General features: G+C 36.5%; 1 protein-coding gene across 7 annotated transcripts in view; it reads left to right on the top strand.

Annotated features, from left to right (window-relative positions):
* LOC142339489 (Golgi apparatus protein 1-like) overlaps positions 1-17,010 on the top strand; it is a 443,079-nt gene that overhangs the window by 393,911 nt on the left and 32,158 nt on the right. For all 7 annotated transcript variants that reach the window (XM_075389543.1, XM_075389547.1, XM_075389546.1 and 4 more), the window contains 2 exons: positions 14,089-14,252; positions 14,591-14,728. In XM_075389543.1, the coding sequence (XP_075245658.1) occupies positions 14,089-14,252; positions 14,591-14,728 (302 nt within the window). The remainder of the gene's footprint in view (positions 1-14,088; positions 14,253-14,590; positions 14,729-17,010) is intronic.

The raw sequence follows: 17,010 nt of genomic DNA, 5'->3' as shown, positions 1-17,010 counted from the left end.
GCTCTTATTTAGGAACGAATTGTGGTGTCGCGTTTCTTGGTACATATTTTTGGACGGATTTTAGCAGCTGTGTCGGATTATTGTCATTTTTGCCGCAGATTTTATACCCTTCAATGCCGAATAGATTGTTTTCTCAATGTCTTCTGGAATTAGACCTTAACTCCAAATGTGTGAGTTGTATCAATTTCAAAACAATTTGAACCGCTATTTTGATCGTCAACTATAATAAAATCTGTCATTTTGCCTAATTAATTGTAATTGCTCTTTAGTATTATTAATAGCCTAATTACTAGTACTTACACTTTTAATGCATTGATAAATTTATAGCTGAATTTGGGGGTTTATTAATAGTTTATGCTTTGAGGCACTATTAATTAATTGTTTTGAAATACTTTGTATTTATAGTTGTACTTTTTTGATCGGAACTGTTCCTTCGTTGACTACTCTGCATTTAGGTTAAAATTAGTGCCGGTGAGTAATTATAAAAGATTTGCGTTTTGATTGAAAGGCTAGATTTTACTTGTCTTTTCTCGCCTCTTTTTGTTCCATTTTAGCCTTTTATTTATTGTCCAAACTTTAGTGGGGAGGGAGGAACTATATACTCAAATGGGTTTTTTTCTTATTTAGTCAATTTTGGCCGATCGATATATTCATCGTAGAGCGTTATGAGTGGTATCAGTAAACAGCACGCAGATCCTAGAATATAGGAATATGGATTTTAAAAGATTTTTTCGAATTTCGTGTTTTACTGGGAGTTATCGGGGTTTAAATTTTGTGAATTTTTGACGGTTTTATTCACATTTTCAGTAAGTTTTGCTAAAATTTGGCACAATTTTGCTAATATTATTTAAAATAAGTTAAAATTTTTAACGGTAGAGTGTTATTAATAGCCGCCCTCATCTTCTCAGCCGGTTATTATAGCGCTCCTTTTTTTTGAAAATTCAAAGAATTTGAATTGTATTCGGGCGCTGTCTTTTTTTAAGATCTGTTCACATTTTCATGATTTTTGAAGTCGAATTGGAGTAGTGATTTTGTTCACGCCGAAACAGGAAATGGAGCGAAAAAGCGAGTGGTTTTGCGGCGTGAAATTTTTTTGCTCTAAATTTAAAGTAGAGTGAGAAAACGGTGTTTGAACAAAAATTCGCTTTCTCGCTAGTGGTTTTTTGCTCACATGCGGCAATTTCGCTTGATTTTTTTCTGTTTTTTCGATTTTTTGGATCGGATTTTCTAAATGGTTTTCCCAATCCATTCATAGTCCTTTCTAGGTCTATTTTTTTGTTTAGTCAATGAAAATTCTTTGAATTGTACGTCAGAACTTGTCCTGCTATGTTTTTTGTTTCGTCGTCTGACGCTCTTTTTTCGTTTTACATTTGTTCACACAGCAAAGCTGAAAAAGTCAAACGTCATTTCTAAATAGCTTTAGCAAAAGTTTTTAGGTTATTTGCGTGATAAGATTTTGATTATACGTGACTTACCTCACTCAATAAAATGACTTTTGCACTTTAAAACTTAAGTTGTTTTAATTTGTTTAAGGTCAAAGGAACTCATATGTGCAGTAAAGGTCCCTAATAAGAGGCTTCTGTGGAATGAATTTTAACAAGATTTATTAATTTATCGCTGAATGTTTCCTAGTTTTTGAGTGGCGTCGATTTTTCAATTTAGATCTGTATCTGTTTCTATCTCTCATATGGCACGCAGGTCTTCTTTCGCAGCTATTCCGGCAATCTGCCGGCTATGTTTTTTAAGATCTTCCGTTCAAACATTTTCATTTTTGAAGTCAAATTGGAGTAGTGATTTTTGTCACGTCGAAGCAGGAAATGGAGCGAAAAAGCTAGTGGTTTTGCGGCGTGGATTTTTTGTTCTCCAATTTTAAAGTAGAGTGAGAAAACGGTGGTTGAACAAAAATTCGGTTTCTCGGTAGTGGTTTTTTTGCTCACATGCGGCACTTTCACTCTGATTTTTACTGTTTTTTTTTCGGTTTTTCGAATCCGATATTTTTTTAAATGGTTTTCCCAATCCATTCACAGCCATTCTCGGCCTAGTTTTTTGTTTGAATTAAATTTTCATTTCTCGCTAGTGGTTTTTTGTGGAAGCATCGCCTGGCTGATGGCTTTGATGAGAAATGTCTCAAAGTTATCCACAAGAGAATGGCAACTAAGGGAGAAGGTATTTTCTCAGAAACTCGTCTTTTAATTGGTCAAAGGCATTCCTGTTGTCTACCTATTTTAGTGAGGACAAATAGCTGACATTTATAAAAATCCGCTATTTTGATAGCCTTCTCTTGCAATTTTTAAACTTTTGCAACTATTGTTGTGTGCTCAATAGCATCCATATTATACCTGCGGTTTTTTTATAGCTGCGAAGCTGTAAGCTGAGCGAAGCTATATTGCGGTGCTCTTGGTTTTTAACTATTCAAAGAATTTGAATTTTATTGGGGCGCTGTCTTTTTTATACCTGCGAAGCTGTAAGCTGAGCGAAGCTATATTGCGGTGCTCTTGGTTTTTTTTGTTTCGTCGTCTGACGCTCTTTTTTCGTTTTACATTTGTTCACACAGCAAAGCTGAAAAAGTCAAATTTTCTGAATGACTTCTTCCTCTCACTAAGGGCATTTGCGCGCGTGACGTCATTTCTAAATAGCTTTAGCAAAAGTTTTAAGGTTATTTGCGTGATTAGATTTTGATTATACGTGACTTACCTCACTCAATAAAATGACTTTTGCACTTTAAGACTTAAGTTTAGTTTGAATTTGTTTAAGGTCAAAGGAACTCATATGTGCAGTAAAGGTCCCTAATAAGAGGCTTCTGTGGAATGAATTTTAACAATTTTTATTAATTTATCGCTGAATGTTTTTTACCTAGTTTTTGAGTGGCGTCGATTTTTCAATTTAGATCTGTATCTGTATCCGAAAAAGCTAGTGGTTTTGCGGCGTGAATTTTTTCTCTAATTTTAAAGTAGAGCTAGAAAACGGTGTTTGAACAAAAATTCAGTTTCTCGGTAGTGGCTTTTCTCACATGTGGCAATTTCACTCTGATTTTTACTTTTTTCGATTTTTCGAATCCGATATTTTTCTAAATGGTCTTCCCAATCCATTCACAGCCATTCTCGGCCTATTTTTTTGTTTGATTTAAATTTTCAGTTCTGGCTAGTGGTTTTTTGTGTTCACATGCTGCATTTTGACATTGATTCTGTTTTTTTCTTATTTCTTATCTGATTTTTTATTATTTTCTCAATTAATTCATAGTCCATTCTAGGTCTAGTTTTCTCTGTTTAGTCAATGAAAATTCTTTGTATTGTACGTCAAGACTTGTCCTGCTATTTTTTTCTTTTTTCGTCGTCTGACGCTCTTTTTGTTTTACATTTGTTCACACAGCAAAGCTGAAAAAGTCAAATTTTTTGAATGACTTCTTCCTCTCACTAACGGCAATTGCGCGCGTGACGTCATTTCTCACTCGCTTTAGCAAAAGTTTTTAGGTGATTTGCGTGATTAGATTTTGATCAGACGTGACTTACCTCACTCAATAAAATGACTTTTGCACTTAAAACTTAAGTTTAGTTTGAATTTGTTTAAGGTCAGAGGAACTCATTTGTGCAGTAAAGGTCCCCAATAAGAGGCTTCTGTGGAATGAATTTTAACAAGCTTTATTAATTTATCGCTGAATGTCTTTTAACCTAGCTTTTGAGTGGCGTCGATTTTTCAATTTAGATCTGTATCTGTTTCTATCTCTATTATATGGCACGCAGGTCTTCTTTCGCAGCTATTCCGGCACTCTGCCGGCTATGTTTTTTAAGATCTTCCGTTCAAACATTTTCATTTTTGAAGTCAAATTGGAGTAGTGATTTTTGTCACGTCGAAGCAGGAAATGGAGCGAAAAAGCTAGTGGTTTTGTGGCGTGAATTTTTTCTCTAATTTTAAAGTAGAGTTAGAAAACGGTGTTTGAACAAAAATTCAGTTTCTCGGTAGTGGTTTTTCTCACATGTGGCAATTTCACTCTGATTTTTACTTTTTTCGATTTTTCGAATCCGATACTTTTCTAAATGGTTTTCCCAATCCATTCACAGCCATTCTCGGCCTAGTTTTTGTTTGAATTAAATTTTCATTTCTCGCTAGTGGTTTTTTGTGTTCACTTGCTGCATTTTGACATTGATTCTGTTTTTTTCTTATTTCTTATCTGATTTTTTAAAATTATTTTCTCAATTAATTCAGTCCATTCTAGGTCTAGTTTTCTCTGTTTAGTCAATGAAAATTCTTTGTATTGTACGTCAGGACTTGTCCTGCTATTTTTTTCTTTTTTCGTTGTCTGACGCTCTTTTTGTTTTACATTTGTTCACACAGCAAAGCTGAAAAAGTCAAATTTTTTGAATGACTTCTTCCTCTCACTAACGGCATTTGCGCGCGTGACGTCATTTCTCACTCGCTTTAGCAAAAGTTTTTAGGTGATTTGCGTGATTAGATTTTGATCATACGTGACTTACCTCACTCAATAAAATGACTTTTGCACTTAAAACTTAAGTTTAGTTTGAATTTGTTTAAGGTCAGAGGAACTCATTTGTGCAGTAAAGGTCCCCAATAAGAGGCTTCTGTGGAATGAATTTTAACAAGCTTTATTAATTTATCGCTGAATGTCTTTTAACCTAGCTTTTGAGTGGCGTCGATTTTTCAATTTAGATCTGTATCTGTTTCTATCTCTATTATATGGCACGCAGGTCTTCTTTCGCAGCTATTCCGGCACTCTGCCGGCTATGTTTTTTAAGATCTGCTGTTCACACATTTTCATGATTTTTGAAGTCAAATTGGAGTAGTGATTTTGGTCACGTCGAAGCAGGAAATGGAGCGAAAAAGCTAGTGGTTTTGCGGCGTGAATTTTTTCTCTAATTTTAAAGTAGAGTTAGAAAACGGTGTTTGAACAGAAATTCAGTTTCTCGGTAGTGGTTTTTCTCACATGTGGCAATTTCACTCTGATTTTTACTTTTTTCGATTTTTCGAATCCGATATTTTTCTAAATGGTTTTCCCAATCCATTCACAGCCATTCTCGGCCTAGTTTTTGTTTGAATTAAATTTTCATTTCTCGCTAGTGGTTTTTTGTGTTCACTTGCTGCATTTTGACATTGATTCTGTTTTTTTCTTATTTCTTATCTGGTTTTTTAAAATTATTTTCTCAATTAATTCAGTCCATTCTAGGTCTAGTTTTCTCTGTTTAGTCAATGAAAATTCTTTGTATTGTACGTCAGGACTTGTCCTGCTATTTTTTTCTTTTTTCGTCGTCTGACGCTCTTTTTGTTTTACATTTGTTCACACAGCAAAGCTGAAAAAGTCACACAGCAAAGCATATATACAAGGAAGAAGTATTTGTTGTTTTTGGTTTAATCGCAGTGATTAGAAATCGTTTGTAGTGGCTCTTTGTTTCCTTAATTTGAGCATTTTTTTTGAAAAATTTAATTTAGTTTAAGATCATTATCTGCCGTTTGCTTTTGTGATCTTTTTGTGATGAGTTTCATGAATTTTTTGAGGACAATTCATAGCCCTGTCAACTTTTTTCGCCTATCAGTATTTTGACCATCCTAATTATTTCTGACTTTCTTAACGTTGCCAAACGTTTTCAATAAAAAAATTTTGCATTGTTTCTTGGTTAAATTAACCGTGGTGAAATTATGACCGTGGCTAAATTAACCAATTGTTAGATCAGACCTGGGGAGTTTATGAGTTAATGGTTTAATACAAAAGGCAATGGCTTCGTTGCAATTACGGATTTGTTTGAAGTTTTGACGCTTCGAGTCGCTTCGTGAATTCGTCCGGCTATGTTTTTATTTCGTCAAGATTTTTGTTACCATATGACGTCACAACCACTTTTTGTTCATTCTCTCATGCAATTTCTACTGAAACTCGTGCGTGACGTCATTTTTCGCTCTTAATAGAGCGAGTTGTTTTTGTTCATTCGCGTGATTAATTTTTTGGTTACTCGTGGTTCCTCATTTTGACATTGACTTTTGTTTACTTTAATTTAAAAAGATATTGTCAATTGAATGTGTCACTCTAAATGAAGGTTAATTTAGAGCAGCTGATAAAGGCAGCAATAACTTATACAGATTCTGAATCAAACTATAACATCTCAGCATTCAATGAAAGACTATTTTTAATTGCTCAGGGGCCATGCAACTTCCTCTAGGTTTCGATAATAGGCTACTTGATTTCTTCAAATGGCAATGGAATGGTTTTCGACATCTTTATATCACCAATTTCTACAGTTTTTTAATTGCGCATGAATAAAGTTCATAGCAATTATTGTAAACGTGCGTCGTTTTTATGCAAATTTTTTGCTTGACAATTTTGTGCTTTTCTTCTAGAACATTCTTTGACTTCTCGAATGACTTTTCCACGCTTTTGTTCATCGTTTTTGAGTGATCTCTAGTGCTCCAAAGTAAAGCTTGTTGCTAATTCGGTTGCAGCACAGGAAAATTAAGTGACGCGTAGCGCAGTGATTAGTGCGGGTGGCCAGGAATCGGGAGGTCAGTGGTTCGAATCCCGGTGGGGTCAAGGTTTTTTGCATAAAGAAAATTTGATCTATACAAAAGACCATGAATTAAATTGCCTCGCCTGTCGTTCAAGAGCAATCCGTCCGACATTTGTCGGTTTATGTTTTTGGACTTTCTTTACTGTTTTTGATTAGACTTCAAATCTGCGAAGGTATTGCGGCTAGGTTCTGGCAATCTGCCAGCTATGTTGCGGTTTTTTGCTTGCACGGTTTTTTGTCTGTTTCATGTTTTAGACGCCCGGAGTGCATTATGAACAGGAGGGTTTTAACATTACTTAAAAAACAGGTAACGCCCAGAGGGCAGTATCTCTTAGAGCCTTTTTATAGTTTTTAACTGTGAAGCAGAAAAACACTGGGGTTGGGAAGCAAATGAATTTCATAAAAATGACGTTTATCAGTCCTCTGGTTTTTTATGCGGTTTTTCCCTTAAACAATTCTTTGTCTGACACATTTGAATTTTCTTCCCCAAAAAACGGGTAAACAGGTAGCGCCCAGAGGGCATTAAGTTCTCTTAGAGCCCAAAACCATAGTATGCTGTAAGAAAGCGATTCACCAAATCTGTTTTGAGGAGACAATTTTATGGTTGAATCGTATTGCTCTGACCCTCGGTCAAACCCGCCACCCCCCAACACCCATTGACCACCCTCCTCAACCTGTCGATTTGAACCTCCCTTTGATCTATCCTTCGCACTTCTGCCTCCAACATTTGCCCATCCCCCCCCCCCCGCACGCACACATCAGTCACCCGCCTAGCGTCCCTAATAATGCTAGCGTCCCTAAGTCCCAGCTAACTACTACCGGAGCCAACCGCTCGCCGGTCGTTTGAGAGCAATTCGCCCGACGTTAATTGGTTGCTTATTGGCTTTTTACGAGATTCTTTTCTAGCTTTTTGGTTGTTTTTTGGTTTTTGTTCGTTTTCAGTTCAATAAACAGGCAAGGTTTGGAGAGCAGGAAGTTTTCATGAATCGTTACGACTCATTAGTCTCTAAGTATGCGATTCATTAAAACTGTTTGAGACTTATTCTTTGTTAATAGCCGCCCTCATCTTCTCAGCCGGCTATTATAGTGCTCCTAATTTTTTTTTTTTTACAATTCAAAGAGTTTGAATTTTATTGGGGCGCTGTATTTTTAAAGATCTGTTCACACATTTTCATCATTTTTGAAGTCAAATTGGAGTAGTGGTTTTGGTCACACCGAAACAGGAAGTGGAGAGAAAATGCGAGTGATTTTGCGGCGTGAAAATTTTTTGCTCTAACTTTAAATTAGAGTGATAAAACGGTGTTTGAACAAAAATTCGCTTTCTCGCTAGTGTTTTTTGTTCACATGCGGAAATTTCACTTAGATATTACTGTTTTTCGGTTTTTTGGATTGGATTTTTTTCTAAATGGCTTTTCGAATCCATTCATAGTCCTTCTAGGTCTAGTTTTTTGTTTAGTCAGTGAAAATTCTTTGAATTGTACGTCAGGACTTGTCCTGCTTTTAACTGTTATGTTTTTGGTTTACCTCACTTTGCCGCTTTTTCAAGATTTTGCGTGAAGTCATTTTGACTTCTCTAGGCTAGTTTCTCTCTTCTCTCATTCTGCTTAAAGTGAATTTGAACATCAAGTGCTCAGTAAAGCAATTCAAAATGAACAGAGTCAGTATAAAAAATTGAAGTCAGAAATAGAAACGGGATCAACCCATAAAGCCCAATTTTAGATGCCCGCTATTTGAATATCGTTCCTATAAGTCTTAGTTACCATCTCTAATGCTTATTTGTATTGATAGTAGCCCCTGTAGCCTCTGTCTAAGAAACAGAAGTATATTCAACTACGAAATGCCATCAAAATAAGTTGGACTTAAAAATGGTTTTGTACAAAAATTTTTTTATTATCTTTTTTTCTCAATCCCAATCATGCTTATTGAAATCAACGGAGGCTATTTTCCGTTAATCTTCCGGTTATGTTTTGAAGAGCGAGTGGTTTTTGGACTTTGAACTGACACTTAACCCCTTTTTTCTCCCTCATTCCTCCCCTGACATTGCAACCCGCAGGCAAATTCTCATTGCACGCGTTTGTCCCCACCGGAACTCACCGCCCGAGCGCATGCTGACCCCACCCACTCAATTAAGCTGACGCCGGCATCCCTGAGCCAGTCAGCTAGTTAGCCACTCGCCATTTATTTGAGAGCAGTTCGCCCGACGTTAATTGGTTGTTTATTGTCTTTTCTAGCGAGATTCTTTTCTAGCGTTTTGGTTGTTTTTTTGGTTTTTGTGCTTTTTCAGTTCAATAAACAGGCAAGGTTGGGAGAGCATGAAGTTTTCATAAAGCGTTACGACTCATTATTCTATGCGATTCATCAAAACTGTTTGAGACTTATTATTTCTTAATAGCCGCCCTCATCTTCTCAGCGGGCTATTATAGTGCTCCTAGTTTTTTTACAATTCAAAGAATTTGAATTTTTTTGGGACGCTGTCTCTTTTTAAAGATCTGTTCACACATTTTCATCATTTTTGAAGTCAAATTAGAGTAGTCATTTTTGGTCACACCGAAACAGGAAGTGGAGCGAAAAAGCGAGTGATTTTGCGGCGTGAATATTTTTTGCTCTAACTTTAAATTGGAGTGATAAAACGGTGTTTGAACAAAAATTCGCTTTCTCGCTAGTGTTCTTTTCACATGCGGCAATTTCACTTTAATATTACTTTTTTCAATTTTCTGGAATGGTTTTTTTTCTAAATGGTATTTCCAATCCATTCATAGTCCCTTCTAGGTCTAGGTTTTTGTTTAGTCAATGAAAATTCCTTGAATTGTACGTCAGGACTTGTCCTGTTACGTTTTTAAGTGTTATGTTTTTGGTTTACCTCATTTTGCCGCTTTTTCAAGATTTTGCGTGAAGTCATTTTGACTTCTCTAGGCTAGTTTCTCTCTTCTCTCATTCTGCTAAAAGTGAATTTGAGCATCAAGTGCTCAGTAAAGCAATTCAAAATTAACAGAGTCAGTATAAAAAATTGAAGTCAGAAATAGAAACGGGATAAACGCATAAAGCCCAATTTTAGATGCCCGCTATTTGAATATCGTTCCTTTAAGTCTTAGTTACCATCTCTAATGCTTATTTGTATTGATTGTAGCCTCTCTCTAAGTAACAGAAGTGTATTCAACTACGAAATGCCATCAAAATAAGCTGGACTTAAAAATGGTTTTGTACAAAAATATATTTTTTTCAATATCTTTTCTTTCAATCCCAATCATGCTTATTGAAATCAACGGCGGTTATTTTCCGGCAATCTTCCGGTTATGTTTTGAAGAGCGATTGGTTTTTGGACTTTGAACCGACACTTAACCCCTTTTTTCTCCCCCATTCCTCCTCCCCTGCCACGGCAACCCGCACGCAAATTCTCTCATTGCACGCGTTTGTCCCCACCGGAACTCACCGCCCCAGCGCATGCTGACCCCACCCACTCAATTAAGCTAACGCCGGCATCCCTGAGCCACTGCTAGTTAGCCACTCGCCAGTTATTTGAGAGCAATTCGCCCGACGTTGATTGGTTGTTTATTGCCTTTTCTAGCGAGATTCTTTTCTAGCGTTTTGGTTGTTTTTTTGGTTTTTATGCTTTTTCAGTTCAATAAACAGGCAAGGTTGGGAGAGCATGAAGTTTTCATAAAGCGTTACGACTCGTTAGTCTCTAAGTATGAGATTCATCAAAACTGTTTGAGACTTATTATTTGTTAATAGCCGCCCTCATCTTCTCAGCGGGCTATTATAGTGCTCCTAGTTTTTTTACAATTCAAAGAATTTGAATTTTTTTGGGGCGCTGTCTTTTTTTAAAGATCTGTTCAGACATTTTCATCATTTTTGAAGTCAAATTGGAGTAGTGGTTTTGGTCACACCGAAACAGGAAGTGGAGCGAAGAAGCGAGTGATTTTGCGGCGTGAATATTTTTTGCTCTAACTTTAAATTGTAGTGATAAAACGGTGTTTGAACAAAAACTCGCTTTCTCGCTAGTGTTCTTTTCACATGCGGCAATTTCACTTTGATATTACTTTTTTCGATTTTCTGGAATGGTTTTTTTTCTAAATGGTATTTCCAATCCATTCATATTCCCTTCTAGGTCTAGGTTTTTGTTTAGTCAATGAAAATTCCTTGAATTGTACGTCAGGACTTGTCCTGTTTTGTTTTCGGTTTACCTCATTTTGCCGCTTTTTCAAGATTTTGCGTGAAATCATTTTGACTTCTCCTAGGCTAGTTTCTCTTCTCTCATTCTGCTTAAAGTGATTTTGAACATCAGTTGCTCAGTAAACCAATTCAATATGAACAGAGTCAGTGTAAAAAATTGAAGTCAGAAATAGAAACGGTGCTGCAATTTTTCTGCAATTTTTCTTTTTTTTTCAATGCTGCAATTTTTCATTTGTGATTTTTTCGAGTTTTTAAAAGCAGATGAATGAATTTTCATGACAAATTTACTTGTTATGACCAGTTTATGAGCTATATGTTTTGGTACTACAAACACGCATAATAATACTAATTTTTGCAATTTTTTTCAAGCTTTTTGAAAATTTTTGTCAGTTTGAGTTCTTCCAGCTTCGGGGGCCAGGGAATCTCCTTTAAGGACTGATAATAGCGCTCTGCATAGTTTTTAGTAACAATGGATTGGTTTTCAATCTTTTTATTTCTCAAGTTTTAGCATTTTTTTGGGTAAAATCTGCTATTTTTTTCAAGGTTTTCTAGAGTATGTCTCAATTTCTGGTCTTTGTCCATTCTCAAGTGCCAGAAAACCTATTCCACGGTCTGATGAAAGTTACTGCATGTTTTTTTTTTCAATGGATTTGTTTTCAACAGTTAACCTTACGAATTTTAGAACCTTGTTTGATAAAATTTGCAATTTTAAGTTTTTTCAAAACATTTGTCTTTTATTCAGTTTTTCTGACCTCAGTAGCCGGGTAAACTCATCCAAGGTTTTATAGTATGTTATTAAATAGTTGCTATGGGGCAATTGAATGGTTTTTAACATTTTAATAGAACGAATTTGTATTTTTTGAAATTTATTGCTTATCGGTCTTTGAGCCAGTCAATTTTTTAAGGCTTAGAATTGGGTTACTGAATAGCCTCTAGAGACACATAAATAATTTGAAAGATAATAATTTTACGATTTTCAGCAACATTTTATGAAAATCTGCAATCGATATCTTTTTTTGAATATTTGGTCATTTTGAGTTAATCGATCTTGAAGGGCCAATGATTTTTTTCAGGTATTGCAGGTTTAATACTGGGCCGCTTTCTGAAACAAAAATTGAAGCTGGTATTGTTCAATCGATTGCTCTTCTGGTCAGGTAGAGTACTTCTAAGTTGATCGTCAATTCTTTGAATTAAATATCAGGACTTGTCCTGCTGTTTTTTTTACTTCGTTTAACAGATTTTTGTTCCGTCTTACCCTGACTTCTTGGAATTGACTTTTTCAATGACTTACCTCACTCAAAAAAAACTTTATGAACATTTACTTGTTAAAGGTCAATAGTGTGCATCTAAGTAGTGCCAAACATATATGACCTAATTCTTGATTATTAGAATCCTGAGTTTCTGATTTCGAATATTAATTTTGGGATCTTCTCCGTTTGTGCCCCAAGTACGTTATGTGCCCCCAGTTAGAGAGCACGTGCCATTACATAGTAAGTCATTATGTAAAAAATATTGCACGTGCATTTGAGGGGTGCAAATAATATGCGCCCACTAAGCTGAGGGGGCACAAACGGAAAAGATCCTAATTTTGAAAAGCCCTATTAGGGCTTCCTCCTTAGAGCTTATGTGTCTCATAAAAATGACAGTCCAAAGCTAACCCAAAAAGTCTAGTGGTCTATTAAAGGACTGGTGGTCGATCTGTCTATCTAATCTCTTTAGTTGTTTCAATTCATGGAAGGCCCCCAAGCGGCTATTTTCCGGCAATCTGCCTGCTATGTTTTCTTATCGAGAAGTTGTTAATTGCTCTCAAACAAAGTTTGTAGCAATTATTTGCTAAAATTTTTACCATCAATCCCCTGGTGCACCCCTCCCCACCCCCATTGAACTGAGTAACAAAGTGTTACTCAGTTCAATTTTTGATCATTTTACCGAAAGTAAAATAACCGGACGGGTATTAGGCTCGCCGGTATATATGCCTGTCCTAATTTGGAATATACCAATTTTAAATTTCATGATTCATGATCTACCATTTATTGTTTAGACTTTATTGTTTATTGTTAAGCCAAGAATTTGGATGAGCGGGGTCGAAAATTTATATGCAACCGCACGTTATCAGGCCTCCTTGTCACTCCAAGTCCTTCTTGTTTCAAGTAGTTTTTGATTCATTGGTTAAGTTCACCTGAGCGTTTATTGGTTTTTTAAGATCAAAAACTTGACGCGAAGACAAGTTACAATACTGTCTCGTGCTGTGATTCAGATCATATCCAGTGATGTTCGACTTCTTCCGAACAAAAAGTCGTTTGTGTTGGCTTTCCGGGGGGATTTTTGGTCCGACTGAATTGACGAGATTTTTGACAATTTTGATTGTTTGCTTTTTCTTTAGCAACATTACTCTCATTTGGAATTGTCAACAGTTTATTTAAGCAATCCATGGTCTCAAATGTAGTGAACAGCTCCAACAATTGTAAGTTCGGCAATGGTGTTGATATATTGTTGACATTTTTCTTGGTTTAAAGTCCAGAAGGATACAAGCTGTATTTGAATTCAGTTTTCTTCGGTATGTTTGTGGTTGGCATTGATTACTGGACTTAAGATTTGGTATTGAGTGATTTAGGGGATTGTCTATGTAGTCATTACTTCTAAATGCCATTGATGATTATCGTGGCTTATTGAACTGAGTCACTGGTGAAATTAACGAGGTCGCACAGTGTTACAATTGAACATCTTGTTTGTAAAAATTAATCGGCTTGCGAACGCAAATGCACTCTATTAGCTTTATCTTTTTCTGAAGTGCATAAAATGGTCACTGACTACTGCTAAGCTGTATTGTACGTTACTTAAAGTGCCACGTCATTAAGTGAGACACGTAGCACTGTCTAATACAAGCAACTCAACTTCAAATTAACTTTTTCTGCGCTCGAATGATAGCGCATGAAACATGCTCAAATGCTGTCTTACGATGTAACAGAAAGAAAAGCAGAACTTTTAAAATACCTTTGAAATAAAATGGCAGTAAAGTGCATTCAACAATTGATAGTTTCCCTCGGGAGCTAATGTGAATGTTAAGATCGAATCATGTAATGGCATGCTTGTGCAAAGCTTTGATGTCGCCATTCCATTTCATGCTTGCAATTTTCATCGTAAAGGCTAGGTAAATTTTACATAGCCCTTTGGTGCAGAAGAGTGGTAGAAAAAGTCACAGTTTTGACAAATTTTAATACTATGTGACGTAAACATACGTTATTCAATAATTTTTCATGAGAGTGCCTGACTAAAATGTCTTTTTCGATTATTAGTGAATTTTTAGTGAATTCAGTAAATGCAGTATCTTAGGACAAAGTAAAGAACTTTTTCAAAAGTAAAGAAGTTTTTCATAACTTGATTGTACGTGTTGGGTGTGTTGCAGATGTGCGGTTCAACGCGGAGATGCTGAAGGCGTGTCAGACGGACATCAAGACACAGTGCCACGATGTGCTGGAGGAGGCGAAGGCCAAGAGCAATGGAGAGAACACTGTTAAGGAGTATCAGGGTGTCGTCATTAACTGTCTCCGCGAGAACTATGCTAAGAATGTAAGACAGCTGTTTGATTTAGACAGCATTCCGTGAACAACTGCCAAAGAGTATTTCACGCTATAAATAATTAAAAAGACACCAGAGTTTGCTCAAAAATTTGCTCCTTCGATTCTCATAGCAGGATTAACTTAATGGACATGAGGAAAAAAAAACTACAAGAATATGCTGTTGCATCTTGAAATGCTAATGGTGATTCCTGAATAAATTAATTTTTGCTGGATCACGTAGAAGTGTGTTCAATTCTGAAAGTTTGGTGGTATATTTCAAGTCTTCAGTAAATTTCATCGGAGAAATGTCTTCCTGCCCTAGCTGTTTAATTGGAATATGTGTTTAAGAAGCTAAGTGACCAGTGTAGTATCCAAGTGAGGCAGTTCATCAGAGCATCTGCCTCTGAGTGGAAGATGGACTTCAAGCTGCGAATGGCCTGCAGAAACATCGTCAAGGATCAGTGCTCCGACAAGACTCCAAACAAGGTCAGTATCTCGGCGAATAGGATAGAAAACTGGCCATTGCTGTATTAGGTTTTTGACCGATGTGTGGACTCTTTCTAAGTTTGAAAACTTTTATAATTATTGATAATTATGGATTGCTGATGGATTGCTGAATTGTTTGTCAAAAAAATACGGGTAATTCATTTTAGCTGTACTTTTGTCAAAGCCTTGAAATAGAACAAAATTTGACCTATCTCGGTCAATTCGTCTCTGTTCTTCTAAGCCAAATCGTCATCAATAAGAAGCATGAACCTCGATTAATTTGGTTGATTGCGATTGTCTGCGAAGAGTTATGTTCAACGGATAATGAGAGGGTATTACTTTTGTCTCATATGAATAGCCGCCGTCATTCTCTCAACGGCTATTATTTAGGTGCTCTCTTTTTTACGACTCGAAGATGAGCATTCTACTTGAACTTTCTTGACTTGAGCTTTGACTTCTTTTCGAACATAGTCTTCTATTTTAGAACGTCGCTGCTGTTTGATTTCAACAGTAGCGTAGTTTCTAAATGTATAGGTATAAGGAACTGCCAGGTCAAAGGATGATTTTGAGAAGTTTTGATCCCATAACCGCCGTCCCCTTTAAACAAACTACAGGCCCACGCCCACAAACCAACAACCCCATCCTCTCCCAACATACCCCCCCCTCAAGGTGTACCCGTAACCTACCACGCCCCTCACCACGTATCACCCCCAGCTGCTTACATCCAAAACTATCTATTCCCCTCCTACCCCATGAACCCACTCACTCCTGACGAACTACACCTAACGCAAAATCAATAAATTGTCTGCAACTTTTAGACTTTTCTATAGTTTCATGAGCTTTTTCGATGAATTCAATCGCTCTCATTCTTTGCTTCTAATATAAAAGCGATTGTGAGCTGCTGATGATCAAAACCGCTGTATTTTAGTGGTTAAGAGGTCAGACTGCTATCCTGGAGGTAGAGGGTCGAGTTCGTATGAGATCAAAGTTTTATGTTTGTCGATTTATGTTAGGTTGATCCCGACGTTCTTAGAGCGGGTCAACTGCGATTATTTGCGGGCAGTTTGCTCGCTGTGTTAATCAATTCTCAATTGATGGGTGATAGTTCAGAAAAAGTGACGATAGTTTAAGGTGGTTAACTTTTCGTCTGAGTTTTTACTCAAAAGACCTCACCGTCAGCCTCTAAACAGCTTTTTTTTGGGCGCTCTCCTTTTTTAAGTTTGCTATACCTTTTGATCACGCTTTTCGTCGTCATCGATCACCATTTTCACGCTCGACTTCTCTATTTCCTCACTCACTGTTTCAACTGAATGGATTTTAAATTTTTTCACGCATTCATTCACGCAATGTATTGAAGAAGAATGTATTTCAAAGTCAAGAAGCAAAATCAAAAAGAAACGTGATAAACCGATAAAGCCCGGTCGTTGAGTCATGCTGGATTAGTTAATCAAAGTTACTAGGCTTTAGCATTAAGCTTCATCGCCTTCAGTATGGAAGATCAATTTTTTTAAATTTTGGAATGCAATTGAAGCTTAACACCTAGTTAGACAACTTTACACTTAAAATTCTCAATTTGGTTTTCAATTGATCTCGAAAAGAATTATAGTAAAAGTTTGTCTTTTGCAAAAATTTTGCTTTACGGTTTTTGTGCTTTTGCTCACGCTGCACTGTATGATCTATCATTGTTTATTTCTAATATGAAAGTCATTGTGAGCTGTTGAAGATGGAAACTGTTGTACATTAGTGGTTTGTTCTTGGTTTGTTTAATCCCGACGTACTTCCAGTGGGTCAACGGTGGCTATTTACATGCAACTTGCCGGCGATATTAATCAGTTCTATCGTAATTGTTGCGTGATAATTCAGAGAAACCGTCAATAGTTTAAGGGGGGCTCCGATGGTTTATTTCAGCGAGACCTCCCAGCCGCCCAATCAACGCCGTTTGTACTTTTCCCCCACTCAGATTAATTTAAGCTAACCTCCTTGAGCCCCATCAGGCTATTGACGGAGCCAACCGCTCGATAGTTGGTTGTCTCGACAAACATTCTCCCGATGTTAGTCGGTCAATTTGTTTTCATAAAAACAATTTTAAAACAAATTGGTTCGTGAAAGCAAATTAGAATCTTTCTTATCCTGTCCAAGTGATCAAGGTCTAATCAATTTGCTCACTTTTCCATTTTTGGCTATCGCTGTTTTCAAAAATTTGTAAAACAGTGCAATTTGAAACGTTTCATCAATTGCCGTCATCCTCTCAACGGCTATTGTTTCAGTGCTCTCTTTTATGT

The sequence above is a fragment of the Convolutriloba macropyga genome, chromosome 5 (genome assembly GCF_964194025.1).
Source record: "Convolutriloba macropyga chromosome 5, txConMacr16.3, whole genome shotgun sequence".
Taxonomy (NCBI): domain Eukaryota; kingdom Metazoa; phylum Xenacoelomorpha; order Acoela; family Convolutidae; genus Convolutriloba; species Convolutriloba macropyga.
The sequence above is the reverse complement of the archived record's forward strand: the minus strand, read 5'-3'. Positions and strand labels throughout refer to the sequence as shown.